At 54.0% G+C, this 24,275-nt stretch overlaps 6 protein-coding genes across 6 annotated transcripts; 5 read left to right on the top strand and 1 right to left on the bottom strand.

The window, feature by feature from the left end:
• Positions 1–5,353: 5,353 nt before the first annotated feature.
• Positions 5,354–6,147, top strand: CGCS363_v006489 (ATP synthase subunit delta; the record flags this gene model as incomplete). The annotated part of the gene is made up of 5 exons (XM_036638338.1): positions 5,354–5,443; positions 5,511–5,540; positions 5,663–5,816; positions 5,885–6,063; positions 6,115–6,147. 5 exons carry the CDS (start codon positions 5,354–5,356, stop codon positions 6,145–6,147), a joined length of 486 nt encoding a protein of 161 aa, XP_036496005.1.
• Positions 6,148–7,615: 1,468 nt separating this feature from the next.
• CGCS363_v006488 (uncharacterized protein) lies at positions 7,616–9,175 on the top strand (the record flags this gene model as incomplete). The annotated part of the gene is made up of 1 exon (XM_036638337.1): positions 7,616–9,175. The coding sequence occupies one exon, from the start codon at positions 7,616–7,618 to the stop codon at positions 9,173–9,175; it is 1,560 nt and encodes a 519-aa protein (XP_036496004.1).
• Positions 9,176–9,806: 631 nt separating this feature from the next.
• Positions 9,807–10,800, bottom strand: CGCS363_v006487 (putative acyltransferase; the record flags this gene model as incomplete). The annotated part of the gene is made up of 2 exons (XM_036638336.1): positions 9,807–10,009; positions 10,083–10,800. The coding sequence occupies 2 exons, from the start codon at positions 10,798–10,800 to the stop codon at positions 9,807–9,809; spliced, it is 921 nt and encodes a 306-aa protein (XP_036496010.1).
• A 1,951-nt stretch (positions 10,801–12,751) lies between these two features.
• On the top strand, positions 12,752–14,705 carry ANR2 (Uncharacterized protein; the record flags this gene model as incomplete). The annotated part of the gene is made up of 3 exons (XM_036638335.1): positions 12,752–13,146; positions 13,197–13,549; positions 13,600–14,705. 3 exons carry the CDS (start codon positions 12,752–12,754, stop codon positions 14,703–14,705), a joined length of 1,854 nt encoding a protein of 617 aa, XP_036496009.1.
• Positions 14,706–16,477: 1,772 nt separating this feature from the next.
• LOS1 (Exportin-T) lies at positions 16,478–19,866 on the top strand (the record flags this gene model as incomplete). Its single annotated transcript, XM_036638334.1, has 3 exons — positions 16,478–16,489; positions 16,758–18,297; positions 18,347–19,866. The coding sequence occupies 3 exons, from the start codon at positions 16,478–16,480 to the stop codon at positions 19,864–19,866; spliced, it is 3,072 nt and encodes a 1,023-aa protein (XP_036496346.1).
• A 497-nt stretch (positions 19,867–20,363) lies between these two features.
• KLC4 (Kinesin light chain 4) lies at positions 20,364–23,098 on the top strand (the record flags this gene model as incomplete). Its single annotated transcript, XM_036638333.1, has 4 exons — positions 20,364–21,333; positions 21,385–21,517; positions 21,566–23,036; positions 23,093–23,098. 4 exons carry the CDS (start codon positions 20,364–20,366, stop codon positions 23,096–23,098), a joined length of 2,580 nt encoding a protein of 859 aa, XP_036496007.1.
• Positions 23,099–24,275: the final 1,177 nt, after the last annotated feature.

The raw sequence follows: 24,275 nt of genomic DNA, 5'->3' as shown, positions 1-24,275 counted from the left end.
ACAAAGGAAACATCCCCAAGGAGACTCCGGCATCAAAAAGGCCAGAGCAGGGGGGGGTTCGGGAGCAGCTTCAGCAGCAGGAATTTAGGCTTTCTCCGAGTGACCAAAAGAACGAGATAATTCCCTCCAACCCCTTCCCCCAGCTCCCATCCAATCGCCATGTTGGTCTCGTCGTGGGGGAAAGGGTCACAGGAGGCGGTGAACGACAGGAAACAAAGGAAGACCACCACCCCATCGCTTCGAACAAAGAGGCAGCATGTCTCTCCAACACCAACCACAATCTCGAGGCCCAATTGGAGCGCTGAGATCCGTTCCTGTCTCGGGAGGCCGCTTTGGGTAAGGTCCTCGGTGGAAGGGTGCCCTTTTCCCCCCTCCAGACTACCAGCGATTCAGATGTTGGTCAGCTGCGCAGGAGCGATTGACTCTCAACTCTAGCGTGCCGGATTGTCTGTGAAGCGAATGACAACAGGCATGGACATTGTTCACTTCTTTTTCGTGTGCGTTTTGTTATTGCCTGTGATCTCTCGGGTTTGCGAGCATGAACCCCTCCTCATGGCGAAATCCAGGGTCTTCGAGGGCAGATAAAGTATGTTGTACGCTTACAGAGTGACATGCAGCAGCCCACCACCCGTTTTTCTCGTGTCGGACGGGCGTTCGCATACGACGGGCAGTCGCATCGAGGAGCTATCTTTCCTGTGCTGACTGACTCCTGTCAACCAACTCGTGATGACTGAACTCTCCGAGGAGCCCCATTGTCTTGCCTTCTCGTGTTAGTGCCGCCGCTGCTGGACGACCCTGCGATCCTGTTGCCTTGCCGCGGTGTAAGGTAAGCCTGATGCAGCTGGCCTTGAGATCACTGGGCAGAAGAAAAGTCTTGTTACACATCCAGCAGGCCTCATCCATAACCCTGCCCGTCTCCTTTCGCCGCATCGTGTGTCTATCGCTGCTGTTTTCGTCCCATCTCAAGCGTCTCGGTTCCTTCCAGAACGTGGTAAGGAAGACGGGAGCCCCTGGGTGACACAAGGAAGTTCGAGGTTTTGCCGCCGCCGCGGCAAAAGAAGTCTGCTTGCCTCTTCGCCCGGTTCCGAGCCCCCTTCTTCGGTTCGATCGTGCCGGTGCGCATTTCGCGAGTCACGGCGTGTAGAGGTGTGACCTCACCTTCTTTCGCTGGATGCCTTATCTCCAGGGCCGTCATCGTGGTGTTTCATGAGCCGCATATCTTATCGGTTAACAGTTGCTGGTGGATGGCACGGGTAGCGACGTCTCGCCGCCGCCGCCGTTAATGCCTCCCTCTCTCTCCAATCTCGTCCTTTCCTCGGCTCGGACTTGGGGCGGAAAGGAAATCGATCATCACCGATCAGCAAGGTTGGGTTTGGGGGGAGAGGAAGGGTGGGCAGGGAGAGAACAATGTGTTTCGTTTCACACCGGTCCGAAAGTCGGAGAGGAAAGTTCCCTTTGTTCTCCTTTGTGTGCGTATTCGCCACTGCCATTGCCATCTTTCCAGGTATGGGATTCTGTGAGGCGTTCGGGATTTTTTTCTTGTGGCTTGTCGGTCCGTGTTTGCGTGTACGTTTAGGTTTAGAGATGGTGTGTTGTCGGGCTGGCGGTATCTAGAAATGATTGTCGAGTATCATGCAGCAGGCGACTCTTTGGGAGATGTGATCGACGGTCACGGGTTGGTGATTGTCGTTGGGCGTGTACGCAGCAGTCGGAGACGCAAGCCACCACAGTGTTAGCCGCATGTCAAATTGACTCGAGTTGTATGGCGGGGGAAATGATGTTCAGGTGTTGTCCACGGCACGTCTTTGCCCTTTTCGAGAAATGCTGTGTATTGTCAGATCTCTCTTGTGAAGGCCTGTCAGATATCCGGTTTACACTGCGTCCTATGTGAATGTGTCAGTGACATGTGAAGCCTATAAGCTGACTTGGATGAGACCCCATTCGTGAGGGGGCTGGCTGAGATGCATGTGTCTCGGGCGTGAGATTCTGTAGGCGGAACGCGGCGATAGGCGGCCGGCTTGTAAGTCAACGTGGTATGCAGGCCTTGGCAGGTGTGTGCAGACGCAGGCGCAGGTGATGTCTGTGATTGCGGCTGCTTGATGACGATGGTGTCTTGGCTGTTGAGCGGTGCTGACTGCCGGAGACGGACGAGGCTGAGGGCAGGCAGGAGGAACATGCCTTCATGAGGCATTCTTTCTGGGGAGGGTCATCCTGCGCATATCTTGCAAGAGAGGTATCTTTTGATCAGCTGGTTGAGTTGCTTTTTGAGGTATATGCTCGACATTTGTTGAACAGTTCTGTTGGCGTTGCTCGGACTAAGCAACGCGCCTTTATCGTGTACTGTCTCGTCGTTTGCAACTATCGTCTTGGCTGTCTCTCCTGGTTGAAACTATTGACACAGGATTGCGAGGTGGGATGATGATCAACGCCCAGCATTCTTAAGAGAGAGCAAGAGTTTGACGTTTCAGCTATTGAAGCAGTCCGTGAAAACTGACTGTCTTTCTGTTCAAAGCATGTTTAATTCTTCAAGGTGTCCTCCACAGCTGGTTGAAGATGTTACTCTCACCATTCTCCGGGAAACCAGAGACATCTTGGGTCAAACACCCCAGAAGAGCATTGATACACGTCAAGTTTCTCAATTCCGAGGCTGACTGGCGTGGGTCGATGACCTTAAAACTGTGAACTGGCTCTCATGCTAATCTCATGCTTCTTTCATTTCGCGTGAGTAACGTAGGTTGTTGCCCCCCTCTGTGGCTTGACCACCAACTTTGTCAGTTTGAATATTAGTGAAGCCCATCACTTCATAATCAGCCCTGGTATTTCATGAGTAACAGTCGTCAATCGGGTATTACAAGGGGCTGGCTTTGCCTGTAATTCATTGATCTTCTAACCCCTGGGTGTCACGAGGTTATCATTGATGACACTTAGCATAACGTCAAAACCATGCACAGTCTTCGTGATGTTGATGTTTCCGTAGACCATCACGAAGTACCGAGACGTCGATCGAAGGGAAGCACTCACCGGGGGTATGCTAAGACATGAGTAAATGTCCTTCTTTCCGTTGTTCTAATGTGGCCTCCTCCACTGGAGATCAGTCAGTCAACGACGAAGGAGGAATTTCCTCTCTGACCTATCGCATGCTCCAATTTCTATATAAAACCGATGCATTCAGAGAGCTTGACGTATTCCTCACTTGGCTGTCAACGACTTCGTGTTGGTTTAGAATACTTCGCATATATTTGAGCATCTTCATCGAGGTTATGATTACTGGTTGACAACAAACTTGTTATGGGGATATCTGTCTGACCGGGAGTTCTCAACCCTATTATAAGTTATGTCGACGACTTTCAAGAACGAGTCTTGAGTGGGATTGTCCATGAACTAAGTGACCATATGGAACGCCGGGATTTAAGCTGTTGAATCACAGTTTTCTCGTCGTGGTTGACTTGCGCTCCATCCAATACAAACGCCTCCCGCCACGTAGTGCTATTCAACCGCATCTAGCCCTCAAAGTGTGCGTTTCCGAATGGTCAGGACTTCTGTAGTCTACCATAACCAGACCTTCGACATTGATTCTGTCCTCAGCAAAAGCTTCCGGAGCGTAGCTCGCCACGCCCTCCAATCGCCCCTTTATGCCTCCTGTCTGCCCTCATGCCTGCTCCCTAAAGCCCTACCTCCTGCACTGGGCACTGAGAATAACCTCACATGAGCGCCACTCAGCCGAATAATCCGAGAAGGGCCTCCAAAGGTCGACTAATCAGCGAAGAGTTACATCATATTGATTTTACGCCCGAGCTTTGGTGGTATCGCTGTGTGTAACTCCCTCGCTACGGGTCAAGACCTACGCTCCGGATATAATAAACACCTGCACTACTCTTCGTCTGATCAGACAGCTGGCGGGGGGTGCTTCATGATAGATGCGTAAAGGAGTTGACATAAGCCTTCACTTCTTTAACCAGCTTATCGGTCTCATCTATTGGCAAGCGCGCCTCAGCAACTGCTGCCGATAGGTATTCAATGAAGCGTCCAAAATAGTATCCTTGGGTACTGTCAGGCTGTGGCCCAGACACGTGGGGTTGCAAGAATTTTTGGTTGGCCAGTTGTTGAAGGCTCCCAAGCTCGTTCTGTTTTGACTCCGAGTCTGACATGCGATGTCGATAGAGCCAAAGACCAAGTCCCTCCCACGTGATGCAATTTTCGTTACTCGGCGCAGGTAAGCCAAATTCCTTGACAGCGCGATCAGCAAGCTGCCCCATCCTCCATTGGTATGTCATCGTATTTGCTATGTCCAAGTTGCAGCCACCCAGTCTGTTTCCCGCGGCCATGTCCCGCACGATGCCATACGTTAACGGACCGTATCCACTGTCGCTGTTGGGACAGGTTTTGGAGAAGAGTTGGGCCATTTGAACAACACGCTCGTGACATTCGGAGCATGTTACTTCGAAGAGGTTCTGTTTCTCCAAGTCCTCCTCCGTGGGTATGTGGGGGCCGTTCGGACACTTGATTGCCATCAGGTCTTCAAGAGCCGCGGCTTCTGGCAATGCTTCAGGGGGGTAGAGCGAGGTAGATGCCATATTGATTTCTGCGAGATTCTTGCAACTGAGTGGGGGCAGATTTGAACGAGACTCAAACGGAACCTTTGGGAGTTGAAGTCGATGTTTTTATCCTAGAGAACAGGGTGTCCCCGTGTGTCAAGCGTTGTAAGTTATTAGGAATAAAAGCTAGACTTCACAGGGTGATTTTGTTCTGCGTGAGGAAATTGAAGGTATATGACTCGACCATTGGTTTCGCAAATTCGAAACTGAAGAAAGTTATCGTCAACCTGAAGAATACTACTGCGTAATCTTTTCGTAAAGTCAATAAGAGAACCCCGCATGAAGCTAGAACATGAAGGTATCTATATGGACACTTCAAAGTCTCACAAGGTTGCGTCCATGTTGGGACTGACCGACCAGATGTGGCGTTGGGAGGACAGATTTTTCACCGTGATTTCATCGTCAAGTGAGTGGAAAGAACAGACTTGAATGCAAGATGTCGAAAACACTCAAGCAATACCCACCTTGAATTGACTGTGTCGGGAGGTTGACAAGAGGTCATCATGACTTACTGGTTGTGGTCTCTTAATTGAATACACACGTTAAGCGAATGACTATGGGGTAACGGCATTGGAATCCTTGCAGAGGTCTTATCAGCTTATCGCTCATGGCCTGTGCTTCGAGGTCATGTGCCCGGAGGCGTGACCAAAGTTTCTCCCGCTAGCCGAATCGCGAATGGATTCAGCCGAAAGATTCCTGCCAGCGACCTCACCCGAGCTGTCTCCAGCAACACATCCCCATTGCCAGCTCAGCCCATCATGAACTCCCTCCGCATCGCGCGTGCGGCTCTCCGAGCTCGCCCTGCTGCCATCCGCGCTCCCCTCCAGCGCCGAACCTATGCGGACGCCGTCCCCGACAAGGCAAGCACCGGTGCAGCCTCCGAACCGACCCCGAGCGCCCGCTGACAATTTGCAGATCAAGCTGAGCTTGTCCCTCCCTCACCAGGTACGACCCCGATGTTCTCCGAGATGAATTGAGCCGCGGCCGAGTCGACGACAAACGATTGCATGCTGCATGCGCCGGAGGAAGCCAATTGAAGGGTTCGGAGCTAATTGCCGCAATCGCAGTCCATCTACAGCTCCAAGGATGTCGTCCAGGTCAACATCCCCGCCGACTCTGGTGAGATGGGTGTTCTCGCCAACCACGTTCCCTCCATCGAGCAGCTGAAGCCCGGTCTGGTCGAGGTCGTTGAGGAGAGCGGTCCCAGCAAGCAGTTCTTCCGTACGTGCACCAATCGCAAAGCCAGGCTTGCAAGGGATATCGAATTGAAGGAACTGACGGCTATGTAGTCTCCGGTGGATTCGCCGTTGTCCAGCCCAACTCCGTCCTCAGCATCAACGCCACTGAGGGCTACCCCATTGAGGACTTCAGCGCTGAGGCTGTCAAGTCCCAGATCGCCGAGGCCCAGAAGGTTGCCAACGGCAGCGGCAGCGAGCAGGACATTGCTGAGGCCAAGATCGAGTTGGAGGTGAGTAGCTGCCGGATGGCTTTGCAGGCCACACGCTGATTGATCCCGCAGGTCCTCGAGAGCCTCCAGGCTGCCCTGAAATAGAGAGTGTAAAAGAGGTCGTCGGACAAATGACGTTGTACATCAAAGACTCGGATTCCCTAACTCATCTAACATCGCATAATTGAATCCACGTGCGACGTTCCTGAGCACCTGCTTGTAGTTCGAACCTGTGCGTGCCGTGCTTTCTGCGTTTGCGCCATGCCTGGACGGTCCTTCCGGCTTGTCCTGGGCCCAGGGGTCGAGCCTGCCTAGGGATATGTCACCGATGCCCCTCACTCTTGCCCCAGGTATGCGGGCTTCTGCACCAGCTCCAACCTCCATAGATATCCTCCCTGACCTCCTACGAGGCAAACCTCTCTCCTAACTAATGTTCCGTATCTTTCATCCCGGTGCATCGTTTGTCAACCCCCAACGATCCATCCGGTCTAGTACTGTTTTACACTTATCCCAGCATCATACAGCCATACACAATCACTTGCCACTGTCTTCAGGCATGGATTATCCTTTCGTTGCCAACTATCGAGCGCCTCGATCCGACGTCACCATCTACCAGTCTGATGGAGAAGGAGACGACATCCCACAGGGACTTGTTTCGCAGAGACGACTGAAGTTTGCGAAGCCGACTCCCCCTCGCTTTGCGAAGCGGAGGCCAACAACACCCGGCAATATAGAACACGACGCTACTCGGTTTGGTTAGGGTCATCGAGCCGACAAGATCTTTGCCGTACCAGCGACCCGCAACACAATGGTCGAGGAGTCCAAGGCTGCACCTCAAGATCATTCGTTCCCTGGCTAGGGCCCTGAGGGCGAGGGCTGGGGCCGGCCCAGGATCTTCAGAACACCATTGTTACGCCCGCAGCAGTCAGCCTACCTGACACCTCTCAGGAACAAGGACCTGGATCCAACGCAGCTGCGTCAGACAGCATCGACTGGACGCCTCCGGTCAAAAACCCGGGGCCAGCAGGACCAACTTGCCGAGGATGTTGCCTCTCTGCAGTCACCAAGCCTGAAGCCGCGTCGTCTCTTCTCGATCAACTCTGCGTCTTCGTATCATTCCCAGGAATCCGAGCTGACCACCTCCACAATCCGCCTGCGTCACGCTCGTGATATCTTTGAGGAGTTTGGAATCTCACGACCTTCCGGCTGGCTTTCTGACGACGACGACGAGGATTTCTCACGCCATCAGGATGGTACCAACAGCACTCCCAGGCATGTCGGCAACATCTGTCACTCGTGCGGAGCGGAAGTAACGACCCGAACGTTCTGTGCCACATGTGGCCATTCGGTCTGCCCCCAGTGTTCCAGCGAAATCCCTGATGACGAGGATGATCATCGACGCACGGAGAGCTCGGGGCATACAGTCATAACCTCCCAGCAGCACACTTTCAATGTGACTGAAGAGGAATTTCGGTCTTCGCATCAGGACACCACTCATTCGTCCAAAACAGTGCAAAATGCTACAGTCGCTTCGCAAGCATTGAAAGACAACCCCTTCATTGTTGCGGACAAGATGACAAAGGTCGTCACTGCCGAGCCCCGACTCACTGATGCCACTGCTCGCGGAGAGCATCAGTCTAGATTCTCCGACTGTGTTCCGCAGCAAAATGACCTCTCCACGACTGCTGGAACTCATGGAGACTGCGGCAATCCTAAATGCAACGCCGTACATGCTGGCCACCATAGCAAGCGTCACAGCATTGCATGCATTGTGGGCCAACAGGCAACGACAGATGCTACTGACGAGCTTCAGTCTCATGCTCCGCTGGATGATCCTGTCCAGCGCAAGATTGACAATATGTACCATCATGCTGACGATCTGAAGCGAACACAGCATATCATGGAGCATCTCGCTGCAGGATCCGCTGCGCCAGAGCAGCACAGCTCTAGCCAAGTCACGGACAGGACGAGGACATCCAGTGTAGTGGACGTCGACAGACTTCTGGCCAAACCCGGTATCAACACGGTCAACCGCGGCAGGCTAATCAGTTTCGACACAGCGGTTGCCACAGAAAAGAAGGGCAACCAGGCTCTCGAGCTTCGCGAGTGGGAGAGGTCTCAGTCGTTTAACGTCGACCCGATCAAGAGAAGAGCCTCGGATACCCCGCCAAGTCCGGATACTCGACTATCCAATCCTCCAGAATGGCTGAGTCCAAATCGAGGATCAATACCGAGCCAAAGAGTCGTGACAGAGACCAAGAGCACACCCCAAATGAGGTCTTCGATTGATCAGGTTGGCGCCACAACCGAGTCAACAGTCGAGTGGCCGAAGCTGAAGCGAGTGACGAAGGTGACAAAGGAGACCGTGGAGGAAAAGCCCAAGACGACGCTGCCGTGGATGCAAAGGCCCTTGCGCCGAGTCCAGAAAGAGGAAAACATATCCCAGCAAGCTCAAACACAACAGTCGACGGAAGTCGAGAATTGGAGATCTCAGCTTCGAAAGGTCGAGGACTCGCACCATGGCGGCCGACAGCGAGCTGAGACTTGCAGCTCGTGTCACGATGAAACAAGCTTACCGTCGCGTTCCTCTGTTGGCGAGGTTGTCGACGTTGCTATTCACACAACAAAAGAAGAGAATCAGTCTCCGGCGCCTCTGAGGTCGAAACGTGTTGAGGAGGTTCAAGCCTCGACCTCCCACAAGTCAAGTTCCAGAACGTCAACAACAGTCGAGTCAGAGACCAGCACTCAGGTCTCACACACAGTCAACGAAACCCACTCCGCCTCGGGTTCCCACGTTGTCGAAGAAAACAACGAGGCGAGCGTTACCCACGGCTTCGAACATCGCGGACAGTCGAACGAGATTGAGGTTCTCAGCCCAGCACCTGTGATTTCATCTGAACACACTTGCACCTGGAAGGAGCACTACTTGAGACTGACGTCAGAAGTGCGGCAGTTGAAGGCTGAGATTATGTCCAGAGAAAGGCTTGGATCGTCTGGCGTGGACGTGGGGGTGAACGTCGGGCAGGGTGACGATGAGCTGGGCGTCGAGGGTCTTACCATTGTTATGCATCTGAAGGGGAAGGATGATCTGGTCATCAATACAGACTTGACCAGGGCTTCTTCTGACGTTTGAAGACCGGTGAGGTGGATGAATACTGCCGAGTTGCATAGAGAATGTGTATGGCACCAGGAGCAGGATTACGGGATTATGATAGCAGCATGAATTACAGAATGCATGAGTTGAAGCAAGCGCCTAATTTCCCGTGCTGGAGTGACCACTTTTTCTGTGCGTTCATGTACACGGATATTCCTGTCGTTAGTGGCGTCGTCGTCGTCGGTGTCTTGGGAAGGTATCAGCTGTTGTACCGCACTATGAAGTCCCACATGGCTGCAAGTCACAGGCAGCGCAAGCATTCATATTCAAGTGAAGAAAATAATTCAAATGTCATCATAACAAAATGCTGCCTGCACGCCGGGTTCATCTACATATCATGCCGAATAATCTAGTCTTCTCAACTCGCCTGGCCTGATGGAGGGCCCCAACATGGCAGGTGAGAAATGCAAGTGCCTTCGGTCTATAGGGTATCAAAGAATGCCCCCCAAGTCTACCCTACCCATAACCAACCACCATTTGCTGACCAAGCCCTGGCGGGCGAAAACGGTCTGATCAGTGCCCTCGGGGAACATGATGCACCCTCTGGGGGACGCATCTTCTGGAGAAGCGCGGCGTCTTCTCCAGATACGTTTGTCTGTGTTGGAGCGGCTCACAATGCCGAGACGGTATCCGTGGCGTCGGCGCCGGTTGCCTTTGCGGACGCAACGTCACCGGCGATGGCCACCTTCATGGGCCTGCCCTGAGCCTTCTCCGAGAGGCTAATGTACTCCTGCGTCATCAGCTCCTGGGTCTTGCGGGTGAGCTCGTCGACGTCCGCGGAGGTCAGGCCGGTGGTGGAGATCGGGTCCAGGACTGCGGGGAGGATCGAGTCAGCATACGCCACTTTATATGTTTGAGGTGGTCTTTGGACGACCAGATGACTTACCCTTGACAGGGATCTTTCCAGAGTTGAAGACGAGGCCCTTGAGCCAGAGAACGTGGCTATAGTTCGCAGCAACGACGGGGACGATGGGCACGCCGGCCTGAACAGCCAGATGGAACGCGCCCTTCTTGAAGGGCAGCAGGACGGGATCCTTTGCGTAGCTTCGGGTGCCCTCCGGGAACATGTATACGCTCTGCTTCCTCTTGCGGATCTCGTCGGCCGCGCCAGACATGGCTTCCCTCGCGTCCTTTGTGTTCTTGCGGTCGATGAAGATGGAGCCACTGAGGGTCATGAACCAGCCCAGGATGGGAGTCTTCTTGAGGGAGGCCTTGGCGGTGACGCTGCAGTACTTAGGGAACATGGCGCCCAGCATGAGAACATCGAGCTCGGTCTGGTGGTTGCCGACGAAGACGGCAGGCCGCGTGTTGCCGAGAATGTCCTTAGGGTCGTCGAGCTCGAAGGTCACTCCGGTGGTGAGGGCCATGAGGTAGTGGAAGGCTCTGGCGGTGGTCCATTGCGCGATGCCCGGGTTGCCAACGATGCGCAGGAAGATGGAGGCGAAGACGCCGTAGAGCGCCGCTACGACGAGGGAGATGTAGGAAGCGAGGACGCGGGCGCCGAAGGCGGCCTTGGGAACGACGAAGGACAGCATGTAGAGGGCGACGACGAGGGCGGCATAACCCTTCAAGAAGGAGAAGATGTAGCCCAGGAGAGCCGACATGGCTGCTGGCGGGAGCTGGGATTCTTCTTGGGAGGCTTGGTAGGTGCGGGCGGCGGGAAACGGGCGGCTGCTGGCGTAAAAAGAGACAGGCGCGCGGAAGAGGGCAGGCCTGGGAAAGTGTGAAAGTCGGGATGGCGGGGCGTTAAGCTTCTTTGGGCGCGCGTCTCATGGGGTTGAGATGGTTGAGGAGCTTTCGAGCGCGGGGTTGAGGCCGAGGAACGAAGGATCGTCACAAGGGCGGGAACTCGGGGGAGAGTTGAAGGTAGGAGACAGCACGTGTCAGGTAGAGCAAGAGAGAGAGAGTAGAGGTGAGGAAGAGGCACTGAAGGCTACAGCTTCCACAGACACATGTTACGAGGACACACACAATGTGGTTGTATGGAGGAGTGCGGATGTCTCAAGGGGTGGGAGGAGGTTAAAGGAGGACTCATACAATGACGATGTAAGGGAACGAACGGGGATACGTTGGTGGGAATGCGGCGCCGGTGCAAGATGCGGTACAGATACAGGCGAAGAGAGTGGAAACCAAAGCCAAGTGGCGGATGCACACCGCAAGCTCTTCCATTGGAGAGAAGGACCTCATGGGCCGTGGCCCTGGTTGACGGTCATGGGTGCTGGGGGTCGCACTCGCAGGGTCGAGGTCAGAAAGTGAACACGCAGTGGGGTTCTCTGGCTGCTTCTTTTCCCAAGAGATTATTTTTTTGGTGGGATGACTTTAACTCCCCTGGGGAGGCGCCCCTCCAGTCGTTGAGGAGGTGTCTGTGATTGGCCAAGATCCCGCCCCCACAATAACGGCGGGGTCTGCGGTGACGGGTACGTACCTACCTGGTGTACCATCTGAAGCCTGTTCATCATTTGGAGGTCAGCACTGAGCAGTCGTCATGCTGCTGCTGCTGCTGCTTCCCGCGAATATGCATGACTGACAGTCTTTACTGTGGCTAGGCGAGTGCAGTTGTCGTTGGGGAAAGGACGGGATGAAAAGGGAACACTAGTTTCCATATTCATAGCTCATCCACCTCAAGACCGTTGCTGCCGCCGCCCTTTGCTCAGCTGAGGGAGAGCGCGCTAGACCTTGACTTGCTGCCGGCAAGCCACTAGCACAAGTCATCGTCCGGTCTAGGTGCGGATCGCAAGTCAGAAGACGGACGAGCGGACAAACTGATAGCAAGAGAGGGGCGGGTAGGCGCGGACTGACATCAGATCTTTGGACAGTGGGTTCTGTGGCAGTTGAGTTCCGGAGGCGAGGCTGGAAAGGGTTGGGGAAGGGGAGAGACCGGACGGCACGGAACTGAGAGAGTGCAATCAAGGTCCCGCCAGCTCCCCGATGCCATTGTGTCGTACACTAGGACACAAGATGGTGGGGCATGACTTTCCCGTGTCTCCTTCGTCGGTGCCTCCTTGCGAAAAGCATGTGGCAGGCCCAGCCAGCTTGTTAGTGCCATGTCTCGGAGCCGTGCTCGATGATGGCCGGGGTGCTCGCCTGCCCCACGAAAGATGCAGCTCTATTCCACAGTCTCAACCTCGCCTTTTATTTCAATTCTGATGGCATCTGCAAACCTCATTGACACATGTAAAACTGCCAGGGTACTCTCGCAGGTGCGTTACGTTATCATATCACGAGCCCAATTGCGGCACCTAGGAACCCACAAGGTGCTATCGATATCCGACGCCTTATCGATAGTGATGACTAAGACATCCCGGCGCGTCCTGCCTGGGGTAAGTACTCGGCGCCGGTAACTGTCGCCCGACGACGAGGAGCTTCAACATCGATCGCACGACAGTCGTGAAGTGCATCGCGAATCCTGCAGTGGCCCCGTTCGAAATCCACCATTTTGCCATACATCAAGACTACACCTACCGAGAGCGAAAGGATAAGTCCACCTTCAGCGCCTATCGATTGGCGCATCCTTTAACTACCGTATAATGAGCTCGACCCGATAAGACATCGACGATGCCCTCCCGCCGAGTACAACCGGACCTCTCCGTTCGCCTGCCGACAGGCCCCGCGCAACCCGAACTTCCTCCTATTTCCGCGCTGTTTCTCATCGACTTTGACGTCAAAGCTGGATACACAATCGTGTGGAAACAAGCGGCTCCCGGGATCGAGCTTGAAGGACTGGTTGAATACAAGAGCTTGCCTTCGGGTCTACACACTGTCCCTGACGACCTGATCTACTTCGTTCACGAGGGCGCTCATGCCGGCCTCAGCGCATTTATCAACACGCCATGCGACGAGGAGGAGGCGCGTCATGCGCGCATGATTGCCGTGGGAGTCTTGGTACCTCTGAGTTATGGTCGGCTTGGCCGGGCGTGGAGACATGCCGAGGGCCTGAAGGACATTGCAGCGTGAGTGCGCATCTACGCTATGCATGGCTCATCTTGCTAAATTTCAACAGAAAACTCGCCGAGGATCGCAAGAATACGGCAATACTCGATGAATACTGGAAGAACAACCGGGATAAGGAGGACGCCGATCAGGAACGCCCCCCAATGGAGTCGCCTTCTGTCAGCTTCAGTGCCCAAGCTACCCAGCCGAAGAAGACGAGCCACAACAGGAACCGCTCCGCTTCCGATGGTGCTGCTCTTGTGCATCCCGGCCATCGGCTGTCCCCGTACCATCCGGCCTGGAGTTTGACAGACTTGCTGGACACTTTTGGTCCCCTCATCTTCCCCATACATCGGGCAGCTTTGCTTCGGAAGCGCATCTTGATATCCTGTCACGCACCAGTGCGTGAAATCTGCAACTTTGGTAGGTTCAGGTTGGATTCCCGAAACTTGACGTAGCTCACACAATTCCAGTGTACAACATTTCGGTTCTCTCAAACATCCCCCAGACGGTCGCGGAGCTATTAGCACCATCATCCTCGTCTCAACGTCTGAGGCCCCTCTTCACCATCGGCGTGCATGACATTCCCTTCCTCGTGGAAGACTTTGAAGCTTCAAAACGAAAGAAGGCTGACAGCAATGACGCCGTGCCAGACGAGGCCGGGAGCGGTTGGATTGCTTGCACTACTGACAGCATTCTGGCCATGAAGGATACTCTCTGGGACATGCTCATCACCATGCCTCCCCCGTACTCACCTAATGCGAAGGACAAGGTCTGGCCGACGGTCGAGTGCCCTCGTGGTGTACCCGTCAAGGCAACACAGCGAGACCTGCGGCGATTCCGTGCTCTGAAGAGTGGCCTTACCCGGCTCACGGCCACAACACCTAGACCAAGGACGGCTGAGAGCCCACGCTCTGAAAACTCAACCAGCTTCAAGCTCACCACTGGTGCTTTTCCTGCGTCGAATCTCGAGTCTGACGAAGCCCTGGACAAGATTGTGGAGCCATTGAGTTGGTCTGCGCTGGCATACAATGGCTTCATGTGGTGGGCCAGTGCTGGAGAACAGGCGCGGAGCGAGGAACAGGAGGAATCTGCCCGTGATGCCGCCCTGCTAGCAGATCTCGGCCTGATGCCTCACACCCCGAGCATGACGATGCCCACCCCGAAACAGCGAACAGCATCCGGTGGCATGAGGGATTCGATCGGATCCGTGGCATCACGGCAGTCTGTCGGGCCGGATGACGACGAGGCCCGAACCGAGCTCGCCGTCATCGCATATTTCCACCGCCTCACAGCGCAGATGCTGTCCGTTATGGCGGACGTCGTAGAGAGCTCGGATGACCGCTACGAAGACGATGACGATGATGAGCAAGAGGCCGAGGACACGCCTCTTCGATCAGACAGCGAGGCGGACCTGCGCTCGGTCCGCGTGGAAAGCCATGCTATCGAGAGCATGGGTCTCGATGTCTGGAATGCACACGATGCCGAGTTTGTCAAAGAGCTCATGGCGAAGTACTTTGACCGCAAGCCTTACATCGAGGGCAAGGGTGTTGAGGTGTGCGGAGTGCGCGTTTGCTAAGCGATGCTCATTCGTGGCGGTGGTTGTTTAGTCTCAAGAGGTGGATATTCGGAGCAATGACAAAACTTGTTGAGTCTGGGGAGTGTATACTTGAACATGTGGGGCTACGCTGTGCTTCTTTGACGCGCTCAATCATCGTGGCATATTTGTTTGTTTTTAAGGGCTGTTTCGGCGTTGGGCTGCTTTATTTTTCAAGAACAAGCGTGAGGATATTGCGGTAAAGAAGATGGGCCATGCAAGCCTAGGAGAAAAACTTGAGGGATTGCTAATGTACTAAAGAGTCACACGCAAAGTCGGTTCTCATACAGTCTGCGCTTGTCATGTTGCATCACCAATGTGCTGTTCATACATTTATATCAATCAACGAATGCTCTGCACCAAGACATTTGCTCATAGCATGAAATGGCAAATTGCCAATCCTGCGTTGCCTTCCATCGCATGTCTCCTGTGTCGTTGTCGAACCGACCAGGGGCTATGGAGTGACTGATAGGGCTGACCTGGATCACCCAGGTAAGGGGCGCACAGGTTGAAATGATGGTCAAAAAGGAGGGGTGAGGGTCAGTTGCAGAACACCAGGCGGTGACGATATGCTGTAGACACAGTAGCGCCCTGATAGCTGACGGGCTAGTTTCTGTGTGTTTGTTTATGTGGACTGTGGAAAGGTCCAGAAGCTATGGAGTGTTTGTGCTGCCTCTCGTCGGTGTTTTGTCTGCCGTGCCGGAAGGAAAAGATAATTTGGGCTTGGCCGGAGACTTGGCCGACAATTGGCCGGGAAATGGACGGGGGTCCAGATTGCCAGGAACCCCGCCCTTCCCCTCCATGGCAGCCACCCGCCAACACATCTGCTGGCGTTGTCCACCGTTGGGCACGGCAAGGCCCTGTACCTAACTTGACCCCTCCTGCCAAATTGGCTCTCGGGCTTCCATTCACCTCAGGGTAGGAGGTACCTTGCTTCCATTAGGTACATTACCCAGGTAGGCGAGGCATCGTACAGAGAATGACACCACCTGGCAGGAACGTGGAAAGTGAGGTGGCCTCAGGGAGGAGCACGAATGCTCTGCAGACTGGAAGCTGGAGCTGTCCGTAGCCATATCCATGCCGCTGGATGGTGACCTTCAGCAGTGGGTTATGGAAGTTTAAGTGGAAGGAACCTTGACCTCACAGACCAAGAGTTGATCGACCCCACTTGTGCACGAGACAGAAGTGCACTACACACTCTACCGACTTTTGGATTGTGCCTGTGAATGGAAAAAAAAAACACAAAGGCGGCGAGCAGCGACACCACCTGCCACCTCTGGAGTTGGACCTTACCCGGTCGACTACCTTAGCCTACGATATCCCCTCAGCCTTGCACCACTGCACAACCTTCCTCCTACTCCTCCTCTCTCTGCTCGATCATCCTACGACGACCTGCGATTCGCCCCCAAGGCCAAGAACTGCATATCGCCTGCTCCCCGCCGACATTCGCTGGCCCGCCTCGTGCTCGTCTCCGACCAAAGTACCCCTCGTGTGTGTGCACATTGAACCTCCCAACGCATCCGATCACCAATTCCCTCTGCCTAACGTATCGATCCGAACCGGGCCATGGGTCTCCAGTAGCTGCGTCGCCGCTTCCACGTCGAGCAAGAATGCTGAATGCACAGCTTCAAGCGCTGCCAGAATTATAGCAGCACATTTGCACCAAAAAAGAATTAGCCAGTTTTTCGGCCCTTTGACTTTTCCACCCGCGATATTTATTCCATCCGACGTCTCTGAGCCACATTGCTTAGAATATGGACGCTCAGGTACGTTTGCAGCGCATGTGCGATTGCCGAGTAGCTCGTGGCTGGGCTGCCATAGAAAAAAAAAACATATGGCCTCCTCGTCTGGTGCCCCGCCATTTTGGATCAGCAGCATCGTCACCGCATCCTCCCACCACCGCCTCACCTCCGCCGACCGCGGTTGATATTTGTTGACTGCTTCTGCCACGGCAACCCACTCCCCACTTCGGCAACTCTGCAAACCAGACGATGACCATCATGACTTGACCTGAGCTGACCCAACCTTGTTCAGATCGAGAACGCTGTTGAGGCAGCGTTCAACCCCACCGGCAACCAAGACCTCAAGCAACAAGCCTTCGAGTACCTGAACCAACTGCGAGTCGATCCCCAGGCCTGGCAGGTCTGCACCACCCTCTTCGCCCGAACTCCGAGACCTTCCGAAGTCGTTCGTCTGTTCTGCCTCGAGGTAGTCAACTATGCCGTCCATGCCCAAGGCCTCGACCGCCAGAGCCTCACATGGCTGAAGGACATGCTCCTCGATTACGTCCGGAACATGTACAATGGCTCCCAGCAAGACCAGATCGACCCGGCCCACTTGCAGAACAAGCTATCGCAGACTCTCACGTATTTGTTTGTTTTCTTGTACAACGACGGTTGGGATTCCTTCATCGACGACTTTCTTGCCGTTGCCAGCAGCCCGAACAACACCGCCGGCGTCGTCCTGTACCTGCGAATCCTCGGCTCCATCCATGACGAGATTGCCGACATGCTGTTGACCCGCAACAGCAACGACGCGAAGCGCAACACCGACCTGAAGGACCAGCTGCGTGCGCGCGATGTGCAAAAGGTTGCCCAGTCCTGGAAAGACCTGCTGTCACAGTACTCGGGACAGAATGATCACATAGTGGAGATGGTTCTGAAGGTTATTGGCAAGTGGATTAGCTGGATGGACATCTCCTTGATTGTCAATCAAGACATGCTCGGCCTGTTGCTTCCTGTTATTGGCCGGACAAACAACTCCGGCAGCGAGGACAAGGTCAGGGACGCGGCCATCGACACCCTCACCGAGATCGTGGGCAAGAAGATGAAGGGCCCCGAGAAGATGGAGCTCATTTCCTTCCTCAACTTGCGCGACATCGTGTCCCAGCTCATCGCCAGTGCCCCGCTGGCCGACCTGAAGAACACCCCTCAATACGACACCGATCTCGCGGAGGCTGTCGCCAAGCTCGTCAACACCGTCATGGCAGACATTGTGCGCGCACTAGAGGATGGCCAAGCAAATGAGAACACGCGAGCCAAGGCTGAGCAGCACCTGCACGATTTCCTCCCCTTCCTGTTGCGCTTCTTCTCCGACGAGTACGATGAGGTCTGCGCGACCGTCATTTCCTCGCTCACCGACCTCCTCACTCTCCTCCGCAAGGTCGGCGCAAACCTTCCTCGCTCTTACAAGGAGATGCTCCCTCCCATCCTGAACGCCATTATCCTCAAGATGCGGTACGACGAGACCTCCAACTGGGGTGACGAGGACGAGCAGACGGATGAGGCAGAGTTCCAGGAGCTGCGCAAGAGGTTACAGGTCCTTCAGAAGACCGTTGCGGCCGTGGATCAGGACCTCTACATTGAGGTCTTGAGCAACCTGGTTTCTCATACCTTTACTGACCTCGACCAGCGAGGCTCCAATATGGACTGGAGAGACCTTGACCTAGCGCTTCACGAGATGTACCTGTTTGGTGAACTGGCGCTGCCGAACCAGGGGCTGGGCACGAAGAGCCAACCGAACAGCACAGCAACAGAAAGACTTACCATCATGGTGACAAAGATGGTTGAGTCTGGTAAGTCATCACCCCTTTGTTTTCGGTGACATCAAGCTGACCCCAGTAGGAATTGCTCAGTTCCCCCACCCCGCCATCTTGCTCCAGTACATGGAGATTTGTGTCCGATACTGGCAAGTTTTTGACGCCCGGCAAGAATACATCCCGCAAGTCCTCGAGAACTTTGTGCGGTTGGTACATCATGACCATGTTCGTATCAAGACACGATCCTGGTACCTCTTCCTGAGATTCGTCAAGTATCTCAGGGCTCAGGTCGGCAACGTTGCCGGGACCATCATTGAGGCTATTAGCGACCTCCTCCCGATCAAGGCCGAGGTTTCTGAGAATAACGGAGATGATGATATGTCTTCGGATGAGTCCGATCACTCCGCGGACGCCCTGTTCACCAGCCAACTGTTCCTCTTCGAGGCCATTGGCTGCATTGCTTCGACCGGAAGCACCCCCGCAGATAAACAGGCCTACTATGCCCGGCTGGTGATGTCTCCTTTGTTCCGTGATATGGAAGCCCACTTGCCCAAGGCGAAGGCTGGCGATGCCCAGGCCATCCTTCAAATCCACCACATCATTCTGGCCCTCGCTGGCCTGGCTCACGGCTTCTCCGATTGGACTCCCGGCAGCAACTCGACTCAGCAACGACCTCCCCCAGACAAGCTCGTTTCTGATGAGTTCTCGAGGGCTGCCGAAGCCATCCTGATTGCACTCCGCGAGCTCAACGGCTCTGCCGATATTCGCACCGCCTGCCGAGCTTCGTTCAGCAAGCTGCTCGGAGTTCTCGGGTCTGCAGTACTTCCTCAGCTCCCTCAGTGGATCGAGGGTTTCCTTTCACAGAGCTCATCCAAAGACGAGATGGCCATGTTCCTGCGATTGCTGGACCAGATCGTCTTCGGCTTCAAGACCGAGATTTATGACGTCTTGAACCTGCTGCTCACCCCCTTGCTGCAGAGAATCTTCGCCGGCCTATCCGAGCCGGTGACGGGCACAGACGACGAAATCCAACTCGGAGAGCTGCGCAGGGAATATCTGTCCTTCCTGCTGGTGATCCTCAACAACGAGCTGCAGTCGGTCTTCATCAGCGAAGCCAACCAGGCCTTCTTCGAGACAATGATTACCTCTATCCTCACCCTGGGACGTACCCTCGTAGCCGAGAACATTGGACCCAGTCGCCTCGCATTCAGTGTGTTGGCTCGTATGGTCGTTGTCTGGGGCGGCCCCGACGTCGCCAAGATTTCAGACAACCCCTCGCCCCCGAGCGGTTCGGCCAACCCATCCATCCCGGGTTTCGATCGGTTCATGATTGAACGTTTCCATCCGCTCTGCTGGGAGGTGTTCCAGGACCCGAACTTCAGGCCGCACAAGGATGCTCAGAGCAAGCAGGTGCTCAACGAGATTGCTGGGCTCGAGCAGGCCATCTATGTCAAGACGGGAGACATGTTTATCCAGAACCTCCAGTCGCAGTTGTTCCCACACCTGGGCATTGACGGATCCGAGTTCATGCGGTGCATGTCCACGTCGACGGACAGAAAGGCTTTCTCGGGTTATTTGCAGGGGCTGCTGAAGAGCCGAAGATAGTGGCTCGGCTTATTGCGGTGAGGAGACGTGAAGGCTTTACAACTATGAAGGACAGGTACAGGGAAGGGGATGGATTTCGGGAAATCTCGTCTTGGCCACTTTTCTTTGTTTACATATCCACTGGCCGCATCGCCTTGGAGTTTAAGGGAGGCATTAGAGATTAAATGACAAATGACAAAAAGACCATGTTCTATGCAAAATCTTGCACATTGTGTTGGTGATGACCTCGCCGGCTGAAAGGTGGCTGTGCATGTTGGAAGACCCCTGAAATTCTTGCCCAGCCGTATAGCCGCAGCGCTTACACATTGAGACGACTCTCTGATTGGCTCTTGTATGCTAATAAGCCCAGCTGCATCTGTGTGGAGGTAACTGTTAGCCTGTTATCGAAATCGAGCCTACCCAACGACTTCCCCTCTATCATTCCAATCTTACTACTCTCGTCGTCACAGACAGTCCCGCGACTCCATCATTCTGCAACTCCCACCCTGACATCAGCTATGTCTGATCCTCATATATACACCGTCGGTTGGATCTGCGCCATCACCGCCGAGTTTGTTGCCGCCCAAGCGTTCCTCGATGAGGAACACGCCGGCCCGCGACAGACCGCACGACACGACAACAATAGCTATGTTCTAGGCAAGGCTAGCGGTCACAACGTCGTTATTGCTACCTTACCTAACGGCCAATATGGCACCACCTCGGCAGCAACGGTCGCTAGAGATATGCTCCATAGCTTTCCGAATGTGCGTATTGGGCTGATGGTGGGCATCGGTGGCGGCGCACCTAGCCAGAAGCATGATATTCGGCTCGGTGATGTGGTCGTCAGTACCCCAAATGGTGGACGAGGAGGCGTGTTCCAGTACGACTTTGGCAAAACCATACAGAATTGCAAGTTCCAAGACACGGGGTTCTTGAACCAGCCGCCGCTGCTGCTACTCTCTGCCCTCACTACGCTTAAGGGCAAATATGAAATGAAAGGCCACCGGCTTATCGACGAAGTGGACAAGAATATCGGGAAGATTAAGAAGAAGAGCGCATACAGACAACCTGCGCAAGCAAGCGACAGGCTCTATAAGTCTAACATTGTACATTCTTCAAGCTGCTGCGATGACGTATGCAGCGATGATACCGCCAGTCTCATGGCCCGCCCTGAACGAGGCGAAGAAGATGACAATCCTGCTATTCACTACGGCTTGATTGCTAGCGGCAACCAGCTGATGAAGGACGCGCATATCCGGGACATGTTGATAAAAGAGAAGGACGTTCTATGCTTCGAGATGGAGGCTGCTGGTCTGATGAACCACTTCCCGTGCCTTGTCATCCGGGGTATATGCGATTACTCTGACTCGCATAAGAACAAGGAGTGGCAGGGCTTCGCGGCCATGATGGCGGCAGCTTATGCCAAGGATCTTTTGGACCAGATTGCGCCAGACACTGTTGAGGCTGAGAAGCCAATCCCCAATTCCAGTTAGTTTGGCAAAACCCAACTCATTTGATTCTATCTGACTATGAACTAAGAGCGGGCACATTTTGTTGTGCCATTCCGCCGCGACTCCGATTTTGTAGACCGGCCTGACATCTGGTCATGGATTGAAACGCGATACGCCGGATCGGAAATGTGCTTTGCTCTCGTGGGCCTAGGCGGATTTGGGTATGTCACACCGATTGTTGTTAGAGACCTATATTGACAAAGCCATAGCAAGTCCCAGGTTGCTATACAGTTCGCTCACCAAGTCCACGATACGTCCCCCGACACCAGCATCTTCTGGGTCAATGCCAGCACGAGAGCGACCTTTCAAGACTCTTACCTTTCCGTAGCAGAAGCTCTGGAGCTCCCTAATCGCCACGACCCTGGTGTAAACGTACTAGCGCTGCTCCGTGACTGGTTGCAGAGAGAGGACATGGGCCGGTGGCTGATGATTGTCGACAATGCCGACGATGTTGCGATGCTCACTAAGACGGATCATCAAAAGGATCCGCCAATTCCAATAGCGTCATATCTCCCAAAGGCAGGCAATGGCAAGATTTTCGTGACGTCACGCAGCTGGGACGCGGCAGAGAAGCTTACGGATAATGGCAAGATGATCCTGAGAGTTTTGAAAATGGAGACTTTGCATGCACTGCAGCTACTCCAAAAAAAACTTGGCCAAGATGTTGACGAAATCGCCGCATTGCGCCTGGCTGATTTCCTCGACCACATCCCCCTCGCCTTGAACCAAGCAGCAGCGTACATATACAGACGAAGCCGGGCGACCATACAATCATACCTGGACGACCTCCAAAGGAGTGACAAGCGGAAAGACGCTCTGCTGCGTAGCGACAGAGGGGATGCCCGACGGTACCCCGGTGTGTCCAATTCTGTCGTTCTGACGTGGCAGTTGACGTTTGAGCAGATTAAGAAAGAGCAGCCCCGGGCGGCCGACCTCTTGTCGTTGATGAGCTGCTTCCAGGCACAGAATATTCCAGAGTATATGTTGCACCACTACAGCAGCAACATCTCGGATGCTGAAGAGAGCGACGGGCACGACGATGGAGATTTGGAGGACTACGACAATGGAGATTTGGAGGACGACTTGGAGGTACTCCAAGATTACTCTCTCGTCGCGATAACAGCTACAACGGGGTTCTGTGAGATGCACCCGCTAGTACAATTTTGTACACAGGCCTGGATTCGGGATTTCGGTCTCCCAGAGCTGTGGAAGAGACGCTTCCTAAAATCCGCCTCAAAACACTTTCCATCGGGGGTCTTCGAAACATGGGAGCAGTGTCAAACGTTAATGCCCCATTTACAACCACTACTCAATCAAAAGCCATCAGAAGAAAGCGACCGGTTGGCATGGAGTCTATTAGCGACGAAGGTTGCCTTTTACTTGTTTACGCTGGGCGACTACTCTCGGGCGGAGGTGATGGCACAAGACGCCATGAGCATTTGCATAGGAAGCCTAGGTCGGCAACATCCCTCCACGCTGTCGAGCATGTCCTGCCTGGCGTTAACGTATAAAAAGCAGGGGCGGTTGAAGGAGGCTGAGGAGCTAGAGGTGCAAGTGATGGAGACGAGTAAAACCGTACTTGGTATGGCTCATCCTGACACGTATAGAAGTATGGGCGACCTAGCAGCAACATACTATGATCAAGAGCGGTGGGCAGAGGCAGAGGAGCTATATTTGCAGGTGATGGAGGCAAGCTCGAGTGTATTTGGGGAAAAGCATCGGGATACTCTTCGTAGTATTAGGGGTGTTGTGGCAACATACAAAAGCCGAGGCCGGTGGGGAGAGGCTGGAGCGCTAGCTGAGCGGGTGAGAGATATAAGCTCGAAGGAACTTGGAGAGGAGCATCCAGACACACTGATGAGCATGGAAGAGTTGGTATCAATTTATTACAGCCAAATGCAGTGGGAAGAAGCTGAGAAACTTCAGAAACAAGTTCTGAATGCTAGGAGAAAGGTGCTGGGAGAGAATCATCCCTCGACGATAAAAAGCACAGGCAATCTAGTATTGATACATAAGAAGCAAGGAAGATTCGAGGAGGCTTTAGATTCACAAGCGCAGGTGGTGAGCATAAGAAAGAGATTACTTAGAGAGGAGCATCTAGATACACTGGGAAGTATGGACAAGTCAGTGGATATGTTAGCAACACAGGGTCGGTGGAAGGAGGCGGAGAGTCTAGAGGCGCAACTGCTGGAAACAAGAAAGAGGGTGCTTGGCGAGGAGCATCCGAATGCGCTGACCAGTGCAAAGAATATAGGAGTTATAGCTTGTGACAGGGCCGATGGGAAGAGGCTGAAGGGCCATTTGTGAGGGCGCTAAAGAAGAGAAAGAGGGTGCTTGGAGAGGACCGTCCAGACACCAGTTCGTCCACCTCTGTTCTCACAGCCTGGAGAACAGATTTTCAAGGAAAGAGGCAAGAGTGACCATGATCTCTGTAATCATGGGGAACCTCAGTAGCTGCAGGAAACAAGCATACATTGAAACCAATGTTTTTAGTTGCGGGAGGACTTATGCCATATCTTATCCTGCGTCTATCACTATTGATAGCGCCGTTTTCCAATGGTATTCAAGACGTGATTCTGGTTGTGTATAACCGTTTCGGGCAGGGCACCATGGCGAGGTGTGAAGAGTTCTTGGCTTAAGAAACAACAGAGTCAATTTACACGTCCACAACTCCTTCACCAGAAGCCATAAACCTATGTAGTCTGCTCGAAGAGCTCTCGACTCCGTGGAGGCAAAGTCTCCATGGTGGTAGAGAATGTGCTCGTGCCGACGACAGTTTCTTGGAGTGAATGTACCGAGGAATCGCCACGTTTGGAGCAAACCAAGACTCGCCGCCGGCTTCTCTACTCAGTCGGTACAAGGTCCGAATTTTGCGGCCTGGTTTCCTCGACATTGGTATTGGTAGTCCCGTCCCTCTTG

This window comes from Colletotrichum siamense, assembly GCF_013390195.1.
Source record: "Colletotrichum siamense strain Cg363 chromosome Unknown KSG_Cg363_contig04, whole genome shotgun sequence".
Lineage (NCBI taxonomy): Eukaryota > Fungi > Ascomycota > Sordariomycetes > Glomerellales > Glomerellaceae > Colletotrichum > Colletotrichum siamense.
The sequence above is the reverse complement of the archived record's forward strand: the minus strand, read 5'-3'. Positions and strand labels throughout refer to the sequence as shown.